This window comes from Lepisosteus platostomus, chromosome 4 (assembly GCF_059453375.1).
Source record: "Lepisosteus platostomus isolate fLepPlt1 chromosome 4, fLepPlt1.hap1, whole genome shotgun sequence".
NCBI lineage: Eukaryota > Metazoa > Chordata > Actinopteri > Semionotiformes > Lepisosteidae > Lepisosteus > Lepisosteus platostomus.
The window spans coordinates 33,636,404-33,658,594 of NC_142614.1; the positions used below are offsets into that span (position 1 = coordinate 33,636,404).

General features: G+C 37.4%; 1 protein-coding gene across 1 annotated transcript; it reads right to left on the reverse strand.

Annotated features, from left to right (window-relative positions):
• Positions 1–3,266: 3,266 nt before the first annotated feature.
• Positions 3,267–14,196, reverse strand: oaz1b (ornithine decarboxylase antizyme 1b). Its single transcript, XM_088629443.1, is given in 6 exon segments — positions 3,267–4,222; positions 5,107–5,192; positions 5,777–5,949; positions 11,126–11,212; positions 11,214–11,265; positions 13,933–14,196. Coding segments are annotated over 6 exon segments (654 nt in total). The 5' UTR covers positions 14,058–14,196; the 3' UTR covers positions 3,267–4,091.
• Between the last annotated feature and the right edge of the window lie 7,995 nt (positions 14,197–22,191).

Here is a 22,191-nt window from a genome sequence, read left to right on the forward strand (position 1 = left end):
TTATTCCTCATGAGATTTGTGGAAGGATGGCATGGTGGTGCAGTAGTTAGCATTGATACCTCTGACCTGGGTGCAATTCCTGGAGTCTACCTGCTTAGAGTTTGTATGTTCTTTCCATGTGTGCGTTGTTTTCCTCCTACAGTCCAAAGACATGCTGGTAGGTAATGGCTTATAAAATAAAATGGGCCTCGGTTGAATGTGTGCTTGCCTGGCATCTCATCTTAGGTATCCTGCTTTGCAGCTCTGTATTGGGTAAAGCAGTTAGACAATGCATGGATGGATAGAATGGCAGTCTTGTGTAACAGCACACATGCTGAATAGAGCAGCAATTTATTGCAGGGCATGCAAACTGGGACAACTTAGTGATGCTACTTTAACAGAGGGAGAACATGCAAACTCCAAACAGAAGGAATTATAAAGTAGACTTGGACTCAAGAACCATGTGACACCCACTAACTAGCATGCCATCACAATAGCCTAAGAGAGACTTTATAAAACAAAACCCAATTTTTTTTCAAAGAGAAAAAGATTCTTTAAGCCTCCTTTTAAATCCAGTTACTTGAACCGGTTTCCCATTTTTTCCTACCCCCCATACTCACATTGCTTTACAACATGAGTATGTATTCTAGGCCTCAGGAGAGAGGTTATTGTTTTTACCTTTATATTGTACAGTGTGTGACAGAGTGCTTGTTATTTTTCTTTCTTTTACAATGTGAAATAACTCCAATATTTCCCTCTACCCTTCTGGTATGTTTGAGAGTGTGTATGTGATACAAATGAAGTGTGAATGATACTTACCCTTTTTGTTGTTCCCCTAAAATCACTGCAGTGTTCCCTGTTGGAGTATTGTGTTGTGTTGGACAACATGGCCACCAGTTACTTTCTGTTTGTAGTTTGTAGTTCCCCACACTGCCACATCAGCGGTACTAAAAACACTGCTGATCTTAAAGGGAAAGGTTTCTAGTAGGCCATCTATAAATAACTAATGTATGATTATTTGTTTGGTTTAAAGGTATAAAAGCTGTTGCATGACTTTGTTAAACTTTACAGGTTACTCTGGATTTGTATTAAGTACTTTATTTGTTTAATATTTGTCCACCAGATATGAGATATTAAAAGTCCCTTTAAGAGAGAATGGCCCTGGGATAGGAGGGGCTATAAAAGGGACTGGAAGACCTCAGTATGGAAGAGGGTGCCTTGGAGGAAAGGTGTGGAGAGTACTCCTGTGAGGGTTTTTTTGGTTATCCCTATTTTGATGGCAATAAATCCAGTTTTGTTTGCATTTGAAGACTGCTTTGTAGGAGTTTCTTTTCTTTTGAGCCAAACCTGGTCACTTGGCTGGTGACACAGTGGCTATCCAAAGCATTCACTCCCTTGGACTTTGACATTTTATTGTGTTATGATATGGAATCGTATATTTAACTGGGAGTTTTTGTTATTGGTTGACAAAGAACATTCTTTATTGTCAAAGTGAAAATGAAATTCTACAGATACTCCCAAATTAACTTTGAGACAATATTTGGTAGAAGCACATTTGGCAGGAATTACAGCCATAAGTCTTCTTGAATAAGCTTCTAATAGCTTTGCACATTTGGATGCTACAACCTTTGCCCATTTTTGTTTAACAAATTGCTTAAACTCCCTCAGGTTGGATGGCCACAGATTCAAGACTGGATTGATGTGCAGGCTTTGACTGGGCCATTCCAGAACTTTTTTTTTAAACCACTTCATCATGGCTTTGGGTCACTGTCTTGCTGGAAGATGATTCCTCTCCAATGTCCCATGTCTCTTGGAGACTGCTACAGATTTTCCTTCGGGATTTCTCTGTACTTTCCACTCCATTTTATCGTCTATCTTCAGTCTTCCAGGCCCTAATGCAACGAAGCTTCCCCATTGCATGATAGTTCCACCACCATGTTTCACAGTAGGGATGGTGTTCTCAGGACAATGTTCACTGTTACACTTGTGCCTAGCACAGCATGTACCATTGAGGCCAAAAAGTCAATTTTGGTCTCAGCAGACCATAGAAGTTTCTTCCACTTGGTCTCAGTCTCCACACACCTCCTGGAAAAGTGTAGTCGAGATTTGATGTTTTTTGTCACTCTCCCATGAAACCTAATTCTGTAAGCCACCAAGACAATTGTCATATGGATGTACAATTTCTCCCATCTCAGCCATGTACTTTGCTGCATCCATTTTTCCTTCTAGCTGTACAAGTTTTCCAGGCTTGAGTCTTGGTGGCCTCCCTGACTTGTGCACATCTTGCTTGGAAACTCGGCATTTGAGGACACTGTTCTTCACAGTTGTGCCATATTTCATAGTTTCTTTATAATTGACTACACTTTGGGCGATATGTAATGCCTTGGAAATTTTCTTATACCCTTTCTGATTTGATACAATAACCCTATCCCAAAATTCATTTGAAAGTCCATTTGTCTTCATGATGTAGTGTTTGTTGGGAGCTGTACAAGTCATCTGTGGGATCTCCCACAAATGGGTATATTTATCCTGAACTCATGTGAAACAACCTAATTGCACACAGGTGGCATCCATTCAACAAATTATATGACTTCTAAAGACATTTGGTTGCACCAGGGCCTACTTAGGTGTGTCATAGTAAAGGGAGTGAATACTTACACATTCATTTAGTTTAATATTTTTAATTTAGGAAGATCTGTAGAATTGTTTCACTTTGATGTTATTGAGAGCAGAAAATCCCACATACACTGTGATTCTATATTTTAATGCAGAAAAATGTTAAAAAAGTACAAAAGGAGAGAATACTTTTGATAGCAACTGTATAGAGGTCGGAAAAAATAGGTGCAAAAGTACAAGTGGAGGTTAATTCTACACATGTTGGTTGTGGAAACTAAGTCAGGTGTATGATGGGAAAGATTAGAAATAAGTGGTAATGTGGAGTGGAGGGGGAGAAAGAAAATGTGAATGAGCATATTAATTAAAACCCAACACAAGGGAGTATTTGGGCATCAAATACCCAGGAAAATGGAAGGCAGCAATCTGTAAATGAATGGAGAGATTAGAACTAGATTAATTGTTGAGTACTGAAAGAGTATGGACCAACTACAAGGATATTTGAATATCTGTTGTCCTTCATAGCCAAAACACTTGTTCTCCTTTCTAGTGTGAAATTAATCTCTACTTGTTCGTACTTATTACTTGTACTTATTAGAACAGTTTTCAGAAATGTATTGATACATTTCAGTTTTGGATAATAACCAAGGGTTGGCAGACAAGCAAATAAGCAATTCACAATTTTAAAACTTTTATTATCACAGAAGCACAATAATAAAGGTACCACTATGCCGGTGAATCCTGAATACCTGTCAAACTAATAAAAAAAAAACTCAAGGAATGCCAGATATATTCAAATTTGAGTGCAGCATGGAGCAAAATCCTAAAGGTTGGCAACACTATGCATCACATTGTTCACCAAAGACAAAACAAAAGAGGAAAACTTTGGGATCATTGTGCCTCTCACAAATGTTCATTCCTTATAAGGCTTTCTAGAAAAAAGAAAGATAAGAAGCCAAATCTTTTTTACATACAGTACATGTTTTCATTCAAACAATGATACTTCCTTTTCAGCTGACCACTTATTTCTTAGGACTGCTTATATGAGAGTAAACAGTGAGGTGATTAAAAAAAAAGATCTAGAGCACTGAATTACCAGTAACCATACAAGATATTTCAGCTTCTAAATCCTCAGTGCGTGCATTAAACCAAAATCTATATTCATTCTGGGGCAAAACTTGCATTTTTCAATTTGAAAGCCAATAAGAACTAAGAAATGTAACATGCAAACATAAACCAATAGACATGTTGTACATTCAACATAATAGCATCAACCTTCGGTCTGATTTTATTAAATCACAATAAGCTTGTGAAAATTCCCCAAAACGGACAGCTGTTTTGAAAGTACTGATTTATTTAAGGTTTATCAACCAAGCACACAACAAAAAAACATTGTGACACAACATAATCTAAAACAATAACAAGAAGCATCTTTAGAACACAAAAGCACAGAAGGCAATAAGCACTTGAGTCACATAAAACATCATGGATTGGTTGCTTCATTCTTCATCAGATGAGTCTCTGTCAAAGGTGTATGCCATGAAGAACACATCCTGTCTAGGGGGGATGAGGGCATGGCCTGGTTTCACAACCTCAAAGCCCAGAAAGCTGAAGGTTCGCAGCAGCTTAGCTACAGACAAAAGAAAATCTATTAACGCACTGATTTTGCATGGATGTTAAATCAAAGCAGATCTTTCACTGCTTTTTGCCAGCTGTAACCAAATCTCACCACAGATAAAGACTGCAGCAAAACTGGTAAACTTTTTAAGAGGTGATACATGCCAGCACAAGCACAGCTACAAGTATCAGCATAAAGATTGTGGAAAAGGCCCAACAGCAAAGACATTGACAATCAGCTTGTATAATGGTAGTCTGCTCTTGTAAACAGCCTTCATCATGAAGCAGTATGAACCGTTTTCAAATCTCTTTCTGCCTTAGGGTTACATTTTACTCAGCACTTTTTAAATTGCACACAGTAATAAATTGCAACACTTCTAAAAAAGGAAGAAATCATATAGAACCTAATACAACAGAATTGCTTATACAATCTTTTTTATTTGGCATCCTGAAAGATTCGTGCAGCATAAGACTTAACTGAATAGTTTTAATGCAGTAAACATTCATTATTTTTATATTTTATGGGTCAGCTGCCCAAAATGTAAACAGAAATTCTCAATTTCTCTGTAGAAAGGAGTTAAAATGTAATATTTTTAACAATGTCAGAATATTATTCGGTAATCCTCACAAATTTAAAATTATTTTTAAGATAAGCCACTGAAAACACAGCAAAAACTTAATAAACTTTTAAGTCTATTTAAAATATTAAATCTTTAATTAAATAAAATTTCAAACCATGCTGAGACTGATGCATTCTGTGCTTTTCTCTTTCTAAAAAAACAAATTTAATGACAAACTGAAACAAACAACTAGCTGAATATGAAAAAGTCCTTGTATTAGTTTGTGAATAAACATCGTAGTCATACAAGGACATTGCAGCACAGTTTCAGTACATACCTCTATCTTCTCTTTTCTTGTAAAAGCAAAGGAAAACCTTGACAACTTTCAGATGTTCTTCAGCGTACTCTAAGAGGGCCACAAAGCTGTTCATCAGATAAAAAATGGAAAGCAGTGAAATACAATGTGCTCCGAGAGGTCCTTAGCACAGATAAAGTTTGTATAATGTTAAGCATGAGGTGGAACTCTGAGGACTAGGAATACAGTCACAAGATACTCCATTGTTCTTTCATTTCTCACTATGCATATAAACTGCCCGCCAAGCAAAAAACACTGACAACAAACTTTTTTACAAAGCTGACTTGCAAGACTTATGCAGCCTTAACAGTTCAAACTAAAAGGTCAATCTGAAAACTAGAAGAAAACTGTTTCAAAGGTTGTTTTCAAAGCTTTTTTTCTTGAATAGAAATGCACAATTAAAAAAAACAGCAATTTAGAACCACACTGTAACAGAACAGGCAAAAGCAAAATGAATTTACAGTATGACATTTCTTATAGAATGCCTTTAAGATCATCTCAAAGCATTAAAAAAAAACTTATATTAGCTAGTTAAATTTCGTTAAACTTATTTCGAAGTATAAACTACAGAACACACAAGAGTAATGGTAAGACAGGCTTGTACAATAACTTTTTTTAATTTTTGTTTGTACCCCAGGCTTGCTGGACTCACCTTTCCTTGCTGCCTTCAGGTAGCACATCCCAGGGGATTTCTACGTACAAGTTGTTGCCGTTCAGCACTGCGTCCCACTGGATAACCTTGGAGTGGGTAGGTTTGCTCTGGAAATGGAGGAGCCCTGGTCGTCCATTTACAGCGGGCTCTTCTGTAACAGTGAGCTTCCCATCCTGGGAATGAAAAACATGTAATGATATACAAAAATATTTCAAGTATAAGTATCAGATTTTTTACTTTCCAATTATTATCACAACAATATCTGATATGTGTCGCATCCTGTCATACCAATCAATTCTTAGTACCCCAGCATTCACATGTTTGCACACACTTCCATCTACAGAGGACATAATATAACATTTTTCAGAAATAAAGCATCCTTACATTCCCACTGTGTAAGCAACCTACATCGACATACGATTCAGCAGAGTAGTCGGTACATAGTGCTCTCCAAGACGTGCCGGACCCAAAGTGTTCAAACTTGGTTCCAAGTTGAAATACAAAGCCACTTTAATAGCGGACAGCATGCATCCCAAAAGGCAAAAACAAAGGCTGCCAGTAAACCCTAGATTTTGTTTAATACCACTGAGTATGGCCCCATCTTGAAACATTCAAGAAGGCCAGTATAATTTATACTAAAAAGGAGGAGAGGATTGCAGAGTGGCTCAATAAGTAAAAGAGCTTGGTCTGTGGCCATCCATGTCATTTGCTGACTGTGACAAGGATTCCTGCAGTTCTGGCCTCACACAAATAATGGAGTGCCACTGGATCATGCTGGGATAGCTCAGCCTGGGGTCCCTAGCTTTGTGCTACTCCAGTTAGCACTGTAAAACTTACTGTGCCCCAAATGATGAATGGCACTGCAGGTAGGTTGGACAGGCGTTGCAGCCAGAAAGCCCAGCTATTTTATACTCAAGTTTGTAAACTGTAATCTGCAATTTCAAATGAAAAAAAGGAAAAGGAGAACTTCTGGAAATTCCTCTGAAAGTGCAATTTTTACAGTATTTAGACGTATTTTAAAACTCTGCAATCTATTCGCTTTTTCTAGAATCACTCACAGACAAATGCTAGAACGCTAAAAAAGTCAAAATAAACTAATGGTTTAATCCAGTTTCCTATATGGTATTCTTAGCAGAAAATGCAAAGATAAAATCATCCCAAAAAGACACAGACTAACAAGGGATGCAGCTGTGCAAAGATAAGGGAGGGAAAGCAGAGCCTATAATTGTTGAAATAGTGTAAGACCAAGGGAAGAGTGGGTGTAATAAAAGTTTTTAGTTAGAAGGGAGTTTTGTAAAAGATAAAGCATCACAAAGCGTAATTTCCGAAGCTTGTTTAGACATGCATCTCATGCAATCAAAATGAAATATTAAACACAATGAAAAGGTTTTCTTAAATCTACTCATATGTGAATTCAAGCATAAATGCCACAATTTTACCGCATAGTCCCCCAACTTTTGTAAGTGCTGATAACTGACTTCCACGTTTTGTCTGTCACTGCCCTCCACCCAAAACCATGATTGCGGCAAATTTATAATTAACGAAACATGACTCCGAAATCCTCCAATTTTAAATGAGCTAATAGTCTTGAGATGTAAGCCATAATTCCTTCTCTTGTAGACAGAAACGTGTTCAGCATTCTTAGCCATAGCCAGCAGTAGAGTCGATGTCACGAGTTAGATACAGATTTCTGTGTCAGAACAGTTTTGTCCAAGTGCTGCTTCCCAAATACAGAAGATGTTCTTCACTGGAATAAGTCCCAGGGGTTTTTACCCCATGCTATTTACTATACTTTAGGTTCCCAGGAGTTTTTTCACCACATTGACAAAAATTCAATCCAGCTTTCACACTGGAACTAAATTAAACATTGAGGTTTGATTAAGGTACTAATAATTTATCCTCAAAGTTAAGGTACTAATAACTTATCCTCAAATCCCTGTCCCTTTCCTTCCAAAAATGTAGCCATCCGGGAGAAGATTTGCACTGAATTCTCCAGCAACAAAGCTAAGCACTTGAGAAAAAGAGAAAACAAAATGTGACTGCCCTCCCTCTTAGCAGCAAGCTGAATTGATAACTCAACCATTGAATCGTCTTACAATATCAGTATTGTTTGGCAGCCCTTACATGAGTACAGACACTATCCTTTCACAACTCATGAGGTCCATCTCACAGCTTTCTGTGAGTCACATGAAAGGATGTGGTAAAATCAAGCAACTTACTTTCTTTTCATGATGCCTTCTCTGTGTACTAAATAATGAGCCGCATTTGACAGAACAAAAGTAATGACCTAGTTTAACATTGAGACACTGAGGTTTTTTTTCTTGTGTCCCCCTCTGGAGGAAACTGCAGAAATTATCTGAAGATGTGTGTTATAGTTTTAAATATGAGTACTAACACTGAATTACTAGGGGGACTAGGGTTAAGCTGGCTTGTCTGGGTGAGGTGTACTTAAATACTTCTGCCTCTGTTCCTGTGTGTGTCAGGAATAATAGAATCTTCTACATTATATAAGGACATTGTGATTTTTGTCCTGTATCTTTTAAGTTGACTTATTCCAATAACCTTGCTTTTTAAAGAGGTTTATGGTATTATCTAGACATATAGTTCTTAGCAACAAAGGTTATGTTATTATACTTCATTTATAAAAAAACAATTAATGTTACGTTTTTCTTTTTGGTAAGATATAAACTATATTCTAGTAATACTACCTTCAATTCTTATATAATATAGCTATATATATTAGGCAGTCATTTTCCATTATTACTACTTCATCCAAAGAAGCAACACTATGCTAAAATTAGATTCTATTCTATTCATAAAGCATAATTAACCTCTGGTAAGTGTTTATTTTACATACAGTATATTATTTACAGCCATTAACAGAGATTTCAGACAACAAAGGTACATAAGAGCACTACAAGGAAACATTGCATATGAGTTACCAGGAACTGAATTATGTGCTTAGCCTCCAATAAGGATAACCATATTTCCCAGATATTCACATGATTACTGAGGACTCTCCACAGATATTGCTCTACAATTATGGCTTCCAAATTTCATTAATTTGTTAACCAACCAGGGTATTGGACTGGAGAAAATTAATTAATTTTTCAAATTTTACGATACCAAGGAGAGACACACAAAAAACTAAATGCAAACCTTTAACAGATTTAAAACATATCTGATGCATGAGTTATGTCAGATCAATTTTGCTTTTGCTCTGTGGAGTGGCAGCTATATATCCCTCATTGCTTGAGGCACCTCAAGAAATAAAGGCGCTGCTGAGCCTTCTTCATGATAAGAGTCAGTGTTCACAGTCCAGGTTAGATCTTTAGAGATGTGAATTCCCAAAAACCTAAAGCTGGTGACTGTTTCCACTTCCGTTCCATCAGTACTGAGTGGGCTGTGAGTGTATGGCCTGTGTCTCCGAAAGTCCACTATTAGCTCTTTCATTTTCTTTATGTTCAAGTCCAGGTTATTGCTATGACACCACCTAAGCAGCTGTACAACTTCATCCCTGTAAGTGGACTCGTCATCATCACTGATCAGTCCTATTATAGTGGTGTCATCTGCAAACTTAATGATGGCCCTCAAAGACTAAGGTCACTCCAATTATTTTAAAATGATTAGCTGTACTGTTTAGATGTGCTCTGAACAATATCCATCCATTTCTTTAATCAGTCCAGAGAAAAGCAACCATATTTACACCCAGGTTTAAAGGAATGCCTTACCAAACATGCTAGATGGGCCAAATGGCATCCTCTTGTTTCTAACCTTTCTTATGTTCTGCATAGCCTGAACGTCACCTTTTTAGATTTTTAGAACTGAACCTTGTTTAATAGAGAAGACTAACGACTTAATTCAAGAACTCAAAATTCTCAAAGTCATGCCAATGGGCTTGTTCAGAATATTGAAATAAAAACATATCAGCAAACGCATCTGTCAAAAAAAGCATCCAGGTCTAATATGGCTGTGTTAAACTATACAAAACAGCAAGGGGAAAAAACACCACTTTCAGTACCTACTCTGTGAACCAAATTTATAACCAGGAAAAAAAAACAACTGCATGTAAATACATTGTAAAATAGAAAGTGTTTCTGCACCTTATTTTTTAATGTCTCATGCCATAAAGTAATTTAGCTAAACTTTTTGTGCAAAGCAACATATATTTATTACTATAACATATATATTGTTATGCATCTGGATATTTTGCTCAGAAATTTGTCACCAGTGTCACACATGGGATTTTCTGTGATCTTTGTTTTGTGCTCTTGCTGCCACCTTCTAAACAACACATAACATTGTGCACGTTATGTTCCTTGAACAGGAGAAGGACAAGAGAAGAGATCAAAATACCCCTCTCTTTTTTGCAGGAACCCCATTTCACAATACTTTATTTAAAGTGCCACTAGAATTATATATATATAAAGTGCATAGAGCAATGGCAAAGCTATTTTTAAGAGGAGCAGTTAATATTACAGGTTACGACCCAATGCAGGAGGGAAAATTATCGTTGCAACGCATGAAGTGCACATCAGAACCAGCTCATGTCAACTAACTGCCCATGACATCTGCCAAGTTTCTGTTATCAGAGCACCAGTTTCCAAGCCAGAGGCATTTTCAGTTGTGAAAACAAAATATAGCCACCATATAAGCAGGAATAGCAGTGTATCAGATGTTAGCTGCTAACTGCAATGGTACTTATCAAGTTTACAGTTAATTGGTGAAATTGTAGTGGCCACACATTGAGAAAGAAAAAGAAGGAACAGATGAATGGTTGGACCACCATCTTTTTCATGTACAAATCCCATTTGTGCATATGCTATTTATCCTGTTGGCACTCAACTTGGCTGTATTAAGTTTGAAGTAAAATGATGTGTTTAGAGCGGGAGCACTTTGCGCAAGGGTCAGGGGTTTTGCAAATGGCTTAACAGCCTGATAATTTTGAACACCTTTCTTATACAAGAAATTAATAAAAATATTAATTTAAATAGAATATGCCTGAAAAAAACATATTTGTCCTCATTAGCTGAAGAGTTAACTGTTAAAACAAGCTCAAATGCAGTTTATCCATTTTGGAAAATTAAAGAAGTATCACGGAATTAAGTTGTGAGCCTTGAAAATGTTTTTAATCTTATATTCCAGCTGAGCTCCTAATTGAAATATTAGTTACAATTACCAAGTAACTTCCCACTCCTACAACAGGTTGTAAAGAAGGTAATAACTCATAAAGCCCTGTAAAACCCACTCGATTTTCGTGCTCTAGGTTCAGAATGAGACAGCCCTGGTTCTGGATTCACCAATGTTCACAGGCATTCCAGCTGAGATACAACAGCAGGAAATACGTACTGAGTGCAGCAGCCGAGCTGAAGGAGTGTGATCCCTTTGACCATTCCCTCGCCCACCTGGGATCTTCAGGGGTGGGAGAGGGGCATCAGGAGCACCACAGAGGCCCCGGACCACGGGTACTGCTACAGTGCAGAGACAGGCTGGAAAACAGTACATAGGTTAGATGAGACCACACTAACTTTTCAGTTATTCCTGCCATCACTAGGTAGAGACTTTTCATGTGACATAACCCCAGATGCAGGTCTAAATTTATTAAAGCATTTCTGGTGATAATCAGCCCTTCTAGCTTTTAAACCATTTTACATTGTTAAACTTCCATCTTAAACATATCCTATGTATTGTCAAAAAGGTTGTCTTTTTCTAGGTATACATTTCTCAAAGATCTTATAGCTATCCCTCATTCTCTCATCCACAGCCAAAGTTTAAGCATCTCGCTTTTTAGATCCATCTTTCAATGTTTTTTCCTAGGTTTAGAATGATTTACACATATACAAATAGGCTTATTCTGAACCAACCATAAAGCAAGATTGGTAAACCACTGCAAACTAACATTAGGACTAGGATTAGGACATGCATTTAACAACTGAATGCACGTTGAATCCTCCTAGTTTGGTATGATCAACTAACTCGAGTTGTTTGTGAACTATACCAAAATCTAGATCAGTGACATAAATTAGGAAAAGCAGTGGTCAATCTACCTATTGTTTCTTACACAAAGATATTTCAAGTTCATATGAATATCCATAAGCCATAGTTTTAAACCAGGGTTTCTACATTTTTATTGTCCTGGAAAACAACAATTCTACCTGGACATTCTACCTGAAAATATAACCCCACTTTAACTACAAAATAAAACACAAAGAAAAATAAATACGAGATTCAACTGTCATCTGTTCTAATGCTGATGTTAAAATGCAGTGGGGTTAAGGGTAACATTGTACTGCCTACATGTGAATGGATTTTAAGGTTCTCCTGCTGACTCATAAGGTACTGGGGTCTGGTTCCTCTTTCATTAATGTGGTGTACTACATGAGTACAGTCCAATACTTAACCAGAGATCTGCAGATTCAGAAATTACTTTACTGAAGACCAAGCTCTACGCAATGGGCAATGCAGCCTTCTCTTGTGTTGCACCATGTTTGTGAAACCCACTGTCTAGATCTTTCAGAGTTCCTGCAACTATGGACAGAAATGTCTTGGACACTTATCTTCTCACTAATGACTTTAGTCTATTTGGCCCTTTTACTATTTTTTTCAACTTCTGCCCTGTTTTATGCAAGCACTATTATACAGCGCTTTTAAGTTTACACATTCATTTTATTTTTTACACATTATTTCAGAGATTAATACACCCATCAAAAACCAATTTTAGAACATGTATTGACTAATTTTGTTTACTCTTAATCCACAACTATATACTATTTAATACTGTTTTGTTTGAAAGTTAATTTTAAATATCTGTAGCTTTTTGTTTGTGCGCAGTAACGCCTGAAAGGCACCTCTGTTTACATGAAAATGATTGAGCATTTCTATTATAGTTTATGCTCAACACTAGACTTAAATAGATCCAGGTATCTTAGCAACACTAGAAGAGTGCAAAGTGCACAAACTAGACAGTGTAAAATTACACAAATAATTTATTGGATTAAACGCAACCGTGTTTCGAGTATATAAATAAAATAATCTTATTTCAGAAAAACACAGATGCTTTAATGCAAAAACATTGCATATAGGATGAAGGAATACGACGATGAAAAAGACGGAAAAGTTTTTTTTTCTGGTACATGTTGTAGCAAACTTTGATGTTCAATTAAACAGATTTAAAGCAATTGCAAAACACAAAATATCAAAAACCGGTGTCTTGTTACGAACGTACAATTACCGCAGTTTATTATTCGAGTGTAAGCACGATTAGTAAAAGGTATCTAAATTGTAATAATGTGAGTGTTTCTCTTTGGGGTACATATTGTGAGCCTTAATAAGGTTCTATCATTCTTGTCTGACTACCTAAATTTTGTAGTTGTGCTTAAGAATTCGAAAAATACCACAAGCTCTCCAGTGTTTGTTTAACAGGAAACGTATCGAGACTGATGAAGACGCACCGGGAATGAAACCGTAATGCAGGGCAGCAGGTATCTCACTACTGTAAAATTAACCACAGGCGCAAGTTACATGAAAGAGGAAGTAGGATGACTATTGTGACGTAGCTGTCGTCTCCTTCAAGGAGAACAAGGCCTTAGAATGGAGCTGAATGTTAGAAAACAAAAACAAAACAAAAAACAAAAACAAAAAATAATCCATACAAATAAAGTCCACTTTTACATGTTTACTATACAATATACTATATATATATACTATATAATTATATCGGACAATATAATCGAAGTCCAAAAATGTGTCCACGTTTCCTTCCTATAGCTCTTCTGAACAGGGCCTGTCTTTAATTTATCGACAAAATCAAATTAATGTGATAAGTTATACAATAAAACAGTTATTTATAACTATTAAATTCATTGATCATATCGATATTTTCCTACTAGTTAAAAAAGGAAGATCCCCAAATGAACTGTGACGTATGCTTTATTAATAAGGAAGAGGTTTAAAGAGGGCCATGTTTTACTAAAAACAATAGACGCACAAAAAAGACGGCGTGAAAATTTTGATATACACATAAAAGGAAAAACGGCTCTTATATCTAAATAATAATTTTCATTCGTAAACGTTTAATCGGTGACATCTGCGATTTTCTTAGACACTGTGGCTATATAAAACCTACCCGTCCCCAGCTTTTTTTTACATTCACTTACTTGTCCATCATGTCACAAATACTACTACTTAAAGCAGCCATGACGGTGTGGTACTGTTGTTTTCCTTCTTTCTCTCGGGCAAAGCAATGACTATTTAGGATCCGCTGGAGGTTGGATTTTACCATCCGGCCTCGGTGAGGGGACCGACGAGCTGACTCTTCAGGGCGATGGTCGTTTTGGGAATGAAGCTGATGGGACTAAAGATCGGTCTCAAAACTCCGTGCGGCGGTGGCGAGAAAAACAAGTTATTTTTTCATCCAGTGAGGTGAGGACGCTCTACAGTGAGGGGGCGTCAATCAGAGAATGGAAAATTACTGAGACTCGCATCTATAAGAGTGGCTGGAGTCGGTATTGCACTCGAGTTCCCCTCTAAGCATTACCAGCAGCTGATACGTAAATCACATCATGTTGTCAAAAATAACATTACAAACGCCAGCTTCTGCAAAAAGTCAATGTAATTATTTATCGAATGCCTGCCATTTTCTCGTTTAAGAGTGTGAAAATTTAATAAGGCAGTAGCCATATCATCCTGCAACTCACAACTGTCAATCCAGTACTGCTAAGCAGGTGTGAGCCTGGCCAGTACCTGGATAGCAGACCTCCTGAGAAAAACTAAGGTTGGTGCTGGAAGAGGTGTTAGTGGGGCCAGCAGGGGGTGCTTACCCTGTGGTCCATATTCTAATGCCCCACTATAGTGATGGGGACACTAAACTGTAAGACATATAACCAAGGTTTACTCTCTGTGGATATTAAAAGTCCCAGGGTGTTTCTTGAAAAGTGTAGGGGTGTAATGCTGGTGTCCTGGTCAAAATTTCCCATTGGCCCTTATGCTACTAATCCTCATACTAATCCCCATCTATGAATTAGCTTCATCACTCTGCTCTCCTCCCTACTAATAGCTGGTGTGTGGTGAGTGTTCTGGCACACTATGGCAGCTGTTGCATCATCCAGGTGGATGCTGCACATTGGTGGAGGGGAGTCCCCATTACCTATAAAGTGCTTTAAGTGGAGTGTCCAGAAAAGTGCTATATAAGTGTAACCAATTATTAATGTTCAGAAAAACTTGATATTGTTTAAAACATAAGGAGGTACAGTAGCCTATTTTAACAAGCAGTTAAGGTTTACACTATTTAAATACTGCAGGTATTTAATTTATCTTTTGATACATCTTTTTTGTCAATACATAACATATATAAATGCTTTCCCTAGACAATATATCAACAAATTATAAGTTTATAAGTATTCTTAGAAACTAATATTAAAGCAGTGTTTCTATATTATGTTTACTACATATTTATTATATAATATGATCATTTACATAGTAAACTCTCTTAAGACTTTTCACATTCTGAAAAAGATCTGTTTTAAAATTAAGAACAAAATGTGTCATTCTTGCAATGGTGAGATTAATTTAAAAAAGATTTTAACAATGCTAATGTTAGTCCAAATGTATGGTGCTTTTCTGATGTTACTTGGAACATGTATTTTTATTTCTGAAATCCTCAATAAGCAGAAAATGTACTCCTATTTTTATGAAAAAACACATTCCATTTGCAGGTGAGAAGGTCTGAACTGTTTATAATGTTTACTAGACTATTATTGGAAGCCCTATTTACAGTATATCAGGTAAATACTGCAGTTCTGTAAAAATATAATCCTCTGTTATGTTTCCCCAACCATTTAAGTAATGAGTGTGCAGTTTTTCTTTTCATTCCTTAGAAATGTGTTTTAAATTTTATTTAATACAGCCCAGAACACTGATTTTAAAAATGTAATCACATGCAGAGCTGCAGGCATTAGGGTGATGTCTATGGAAATACCCATAGATTAAATAAATAAGGAAATTCCCATGGTAAAGTATCGGTTCATATATTGTTTTAGGTATTAATCATAAACAAGGACATGATACACATCATGTTTCCAAAACCAGTTTAGGCAAGTGCCTCACTTTAACACCAAAACTCAGCAAAGCAGAAATCTGTGATGAACTTAAACATTTGCCAACTTCCGCCTGCTGCATTTAAGCATCAGCCACGATTTGTTTGCTGCACATGCCCATTTTAACCAACCAAAGACATGGAAATCACTGGGCACCAGATCAGGAAGGAGGTGTGGGTGGTCAAGCCCCTCCTATCCCATCCATAAACATTCATGAGTATAGCTGAAATGTGTGATGTGGAGCTATTGTGCAGTAAGATGATGCCATGATGCAGCAGCCCAAGCTGATAACTGAGCAAGCAGCAAGAAACAACCATAAGAATAGAAGAAAGGTTGGAAATGAAAGGAGGCTATTTTGCCTATCGTGCTCATTTAGTAGATAGGTGATTCTCAAAATTTCTTCCAGTTGTTTTTAAAAAGAGCCCAGAGATTGGGCCTCAATCTGTTTGTATAAAGAAGCTTTTCCTATTTACCACATTAACTTAAATCCCTTTTAGTTTCCAGTTATAACCATGTGTCCTTGTTTTAATACTGAGTTGAATAGTTCCCTGCCATGGGCTAGCCCTCTCTATGCATATAAGATTTTATATAATTGAATTAAAGCTTCTGTCAATCTCCTTCGTTCTAGAACTAATGTTACACCTGGGCTGGGAGCTGCTCGTGGCCTGACACTGCCATGTAAACCCAGGGCATTTCCGTGAGCACTCACCAGTCCACCAACCCCATGAGAACACGCCTGGGCTTTCTCTGTAACGGGAGCAGGTCCAGGCTCCAGCGAAGCATAGTTCAGGACCCTGTGCAGATGGTATAATCCTGAAGTAAGTGGAGAAGGACATCCAGGGAAGGTACAGCAGGATAGGATGGGTAGACAGACAGGGGGCGTGACGACGGTGATCTGGGGCTCGGGGTGGTGTTGCAAGGGCAAACAGGTCCAGACAGTCCAAAAGGGGGAATCCAGGGAGCAGTCCAAAGTACAAAACCGGGGGATCCATCCAAGACAAAATGAACACAGTTAAAATCCGGAATGGGATCCGGAACAGGTACAGGGAATAAAACCAGGATGACGAGATCAGGCGCTCAGATGGTCAGGATGCCGTGATGAGGCCTATGCCGTCGGGTCTCTCCTGGACCCACTGGTATTAGGGCTTCCGGGTATCCATCTCCCAATGCTGAGTCAGGAATAGCGAGAGCGCCAGGCTTAAATAGTAATCAACATAATCAACTAAAATACGAAAGGGTCAGAGCGCCCTTTAAGAGGAGGGATGCTGAATTTGACATTCTCTCCATTCAACGCTTAATCTATCAATCAGGCAGCCAATCTAGTAATCAGGTGCCGGATTGATCAACCAGTTTAAGGCTTAATTCTCTTCCAGAACGATGCTCCGAGGATCTGGAGCTGTGAGACACTAGCTCTATGCTCTTCTTCCTGTCGCAAGCATTAGTTTACAACAATGTAGATCTAGCAGAGATTCACTTTAATAATTTAATCTCTGACAGCCCTCCACCAACTCAACCCACCATCTCATTACCCTCAATCCAGACAGTTCTCACTTAGTCTTTCAACAGCCTTTCTCCCTGCTTGATTGTCAGCCTGCCTGCTCAACTCTCATCACTAGCTGCTGCCTTCCCAGCTCTCCAGGAATCTTCTGGAGATGTACAAAGTCCAGTGCTTGGGTTTTGGCCTGTTAGCTTGCTACAGCACTGCTCAGCAGCGCTTGCAATGTAACAATGAATAGATACTTTATAAGACATTCTGATGAGCCAGATCTTTCTAATTTATAATATCATTTTTGTGTTGGCCAAATCAGAACATAATATTCTAAAGGGGGTGTTGCTAGTGTATCCTTACTTCCCTTTAATTAATAATTAAACCATTCTGTTTGCTTTTTATTGCTCCCCCACATTGTTTTGATGAGGTTATAATTTTGATATATGAAATTATCTGTATTTTTATAATTCTATCTGTGTTTTCTACTCACCCTTTTTTTGTGAAGTTTTTTGAAAACTTCTTAAAATTTATCTTGCTAAAGTATATCAGAGTTTAATCTATATACTGTAGATCAGGAAGTGGATGCCTGTGGGGTAGCATGGTGGTGCAGTCGTTAGCATTACTGCCTTGCAGTGCTTGGGTTCTAGGTTCAATTCCTGGGTTACTTTCTGCATGTTGAGTTTTTATGTTCTCCCCAGCTTCACATGGGTTTTCTCTGTGTCCTTTGGTCCCTCTCACAGTCCAGAGACATAATGGTAGATTAACTGGAGTCTGGGAAAACCTGGTATCTGCATATATTATTCTTAACTGCAATGGCTCTTAATGTAATAAGATTTTATCAGGGACCTTTTCACAATCCCTCTAGAAATTATAAACATATTATATGCTTAGTAGTGTTATCTACTATCCTTGTTACTTATTGTAATTTTAAAGTTGAACTCTATTATTTCCATAATGTCACCAGTAACAGACACAAGACAGTTTCCATGTTCTATTTTGTCCCCCTTTCTGAATTAGAATAGGTGAAATTCTAAAGTTCATGGGTATTGCTCACATTAATAGTGAGAATTAAAATATTTAAACAAAGGTTCTATGAATAAAATACTTTACTTCCTTAAATATGACTATACAAATATCCAAAAGCCCATTTATTTATTAGTTTTTTACAATAGTAGCTCCTATTGGTGTACACTATGCTATAATTTCTCAATACAAATTTTGTTTTTGTCTCATGGTCTAGATTTCTTCTATTGTAAACACGTGTGAAATATTAATTCAGCATGTTGTAATGCTGTAGGACTAAAAGAATGCTTTACATAATTTATTTTGTAATATTCCTTTCACTCTCAATTTTGGCAATAGATCAATAAGTTTATCTTCCATATCTGGTGTCTTTACAAACTGGAGAAATCATTAACCATTTCAACCACATATTTAATTTAATCTTCTTTATTCCCCATCATAATATTACAATGCTTATGTTGATTGATGTGTGAACCTCTCTGAGTAGCTTTGGCACAGTGTAGGTGCATACATTACAATATTCTTGTTGTCCAAGCATGTGCATTGTATGCAGCGAAAAGCTAATTTGCAATAACAGCTGGTTTCATGCAAATACCTTCCATAATCATGCATTCTATGTGACAAAGATTTTCATCCTGGGTGCTAGCCCATATTGCTGCTTCTATTGACTGAAAATCAAATACATTGCACTAACATCTGTTTATGCTATATGACATAGGGCCTGTACACTCCCAATGTCATACATTTTGCTTGCTTGAAATTAATCACTGCACTCCAATATGACCATGTTTACACAAGATGAGCCTTATCTGATCCTTTATCTTAGACAGCTGTTGCACTCCCATAGACTTAAGCAGATGATGTTACAGTGCTTTTACAATATTATTCCACCAGGGTAACATTTTTAACACATAAGCAGTCTTGTTACCTTATTCATTATATCATTCTTGCATCTCAAAAAGATCACCAGACTATGTGTTATGCTGTCTCTGACTGTAGCTGAAAAACTTGTCAACACATTACTCTTCTCTAGAATTGCTTACTGCAGCCCCCTACTTGGTAGGGTATCTAAATCTACACTGAAAAAATTCAGTATGTCCAGAATTCAGAGCCAGAATCCTGACCAGGTGTAGTGCAAGTGATCACATTTTCTTAATCCTGTCTTGGAGTTCTTGCACTGGCTTCCTATCAGGTTTCATGTCAAATTACTTATGCTCACCCCTAAGGCTCTACATGGCTTGGCACCCCAGTACCTGTATGTTTTATTATCTTCCTACTCCCCTCCTCACAACTTTTTGTTCATCTGACTCTGGTGTCTCCTCTGTCCCCCATGCTTGTCTACATACAATGGGTGACAGGGTCTTCTCTTGCTATGCCCTTTTTATTATTAAAGCGTAACTACATTTTAAATCTTGAACTGAAAATAAATGTTTTTAAATAATTACTTAAACAGTTATAGTGGTACCTTTGGATTTGTCTTGCAATAGTTTTTGGAACCCTGCTACATACAGTTTATTAGTCTTAGATGTGGGTGGTAGACGACGTAACTTTCATAGGACTATCCTAGGATCAGACTATCCATGGACAGTTTTACATTTCTTTCCCCTGTGGCAAAATCTGTTATTTTGTGAATCATAGTACAGTTGGTCTTTTACGTACGTTCTTATTTGAGCTAACTCTGAAACATTCTGAACTCTAGGTGTGCCATGTTGTTCCCTTTGATAAGAAAACTCACTGAAACCTCAAACATGGTACTCCTGAATGGCTTACATTGGACTTTTGTTTTAAAATGTTAGGCTACTTCATTAGTTTCTTTGACCAGGAATCCTTCAACTCTAATCTATGATGTGCCTCTGGGTTTGAGTGAGTTTGGATTCAGTCAGATTTTCTTGGATTCCAACACTTACCAGAAGTGATCCTTGTTAAACATCGGTGGGTTTTCTATGTTATCACTGTGCAGTATTATTGGTCTCCAATAGTGTTTAACTGCTGTTCAGTCCATAGGGCTGTCACGCCCTCTACTGCTTGAGGGTGCTCCTACTCTGTCCTGTCCCTAGTTTCCCTGTGGTTTGCTTGTCCTTCCAGTGTGTCTTTATCTGGGGCTTTATATTTCCGGGTCACTCTTTCCTCCTCGCTCAGCATTGAGGATTTGGATTTCCTGAGACCCTAGCACCAGGTCGTCTCCTCTGCAGCTTGAGGGGATAGTTTTCTTCCCGACATTGTCTGACCAGCTGAGCCCGGGCTTACTCTTGTTTCGCTGCTACGCATAGGGTCTTTTTTAATTCTCCTGCCATTCCACGGCATGCCTTTCTGACCTCCGTGACAAGGGCTTGCGGTATGAATATAAACAGATGATGAAAGATGCTGTACATTGCTGCTGTAAGTGATGTTGGTGGACCTGTAGGTAGCTATGTTCTCAGTATGCTTATAGGGGACACTGTGCTGTAGGAGGTGCCAGCTCTCAGATGAAATGTTAAACCAATGTCCTGACTACTTGCTCATTAAAGACTCCATAGCACTTTTTTTAGAGTAGGGGTGTTTAATCTGGGGTCCTGGCTAATTCCTCTTTTGCACAATCTGGTTTACCTAATTGCTTTATTCAACTGGCAAAGTAATTTCTCTCTTTATACGGGCTGGTGGTGCATAATGGCAGCTACACATCATCTGAGGGGGGTATTGCACTGATATGTAAGATGCTTTGATATTCTTGGGGATGCACAGAGCTAGGTTAATAAAAAAAATATGAATATATGTCTGTAAAAGATGAAGGAACAGGTATTGGCATCTGCATCTTGATCTTTGGAATGATTAAATTAATAACAATTAGTACATCATCATTGTTATGTACTAATAGTGTACACTGTGTTGTTTATTACATTTTATTTTTAAAGTAAACATTAAATAGAATCAGATGTTTACATTAAACATAAATGAAAACTTTTTGAGGGTAACTAAACATATGTCATTGGAAAACAAATGTCAAAATGAAATGGAGAAAACAAGGCATTGTTTAGAAAAAGGGAACAACTCCAATCTGCAAATTTAATATAGTTCCTTATTAGGTTATATTGACAGTAAAGAACACGGCCATTGGATTCAGTTGACTAAGTCTGAACAAAGGGGAAAAACAGTCCTTTTAATAGGTTAGCCTTTTGTTATGTGTTGTTTTTAGGGTGTGACAGAGTTCTTTGAGCCAACTCTGATCAAAGCAGCACATTTGTTTTGGAAGGGTTACTAACTGTATTCTCCACCAGACCTTTTAATTATCAGTCTCATCTATGTGGTCATTTAAGCAAGAATCAGAACTGCAGCCATCAAAAGGTGCCTTAATATGGTAGCAGAGTAGAGTAGTGGCTAGTGCTGTGGACTCCATACGAGAGTATTGTAGGTAAGTATTCTAGGGTGGACATTGCTGTTGTATCCTTGAGGAAGGTACTTCACTCAATTAACTCTATAAAAGCTCTGCTTTTCATATGGGCTAAAATGAGGTTAGTTCTTAATTAATGAGCATGTCAAAATAAAGAAATACATTTACACAATATAAATTGAGGGAAGTATTATTAAAATAAACAATTTGTTCAAAATACCTTATTTAGTTTATAATTTAAAACTCAATTTCTTGGTCTTTACCAGGGATTACAAAGACATTTAATTGAAGCATCGATTTACACTTTGAGTTCTTGAAACGGCTAAGCGAATTCAACCTCACCAATTTAACAAAGACTCACCAGAACATAAGAGGAAATTAGGTGCAGGTGGAATTCTTCATTCACACAAAGAATCAGGTGTACAAGGATCATACTGCTTGT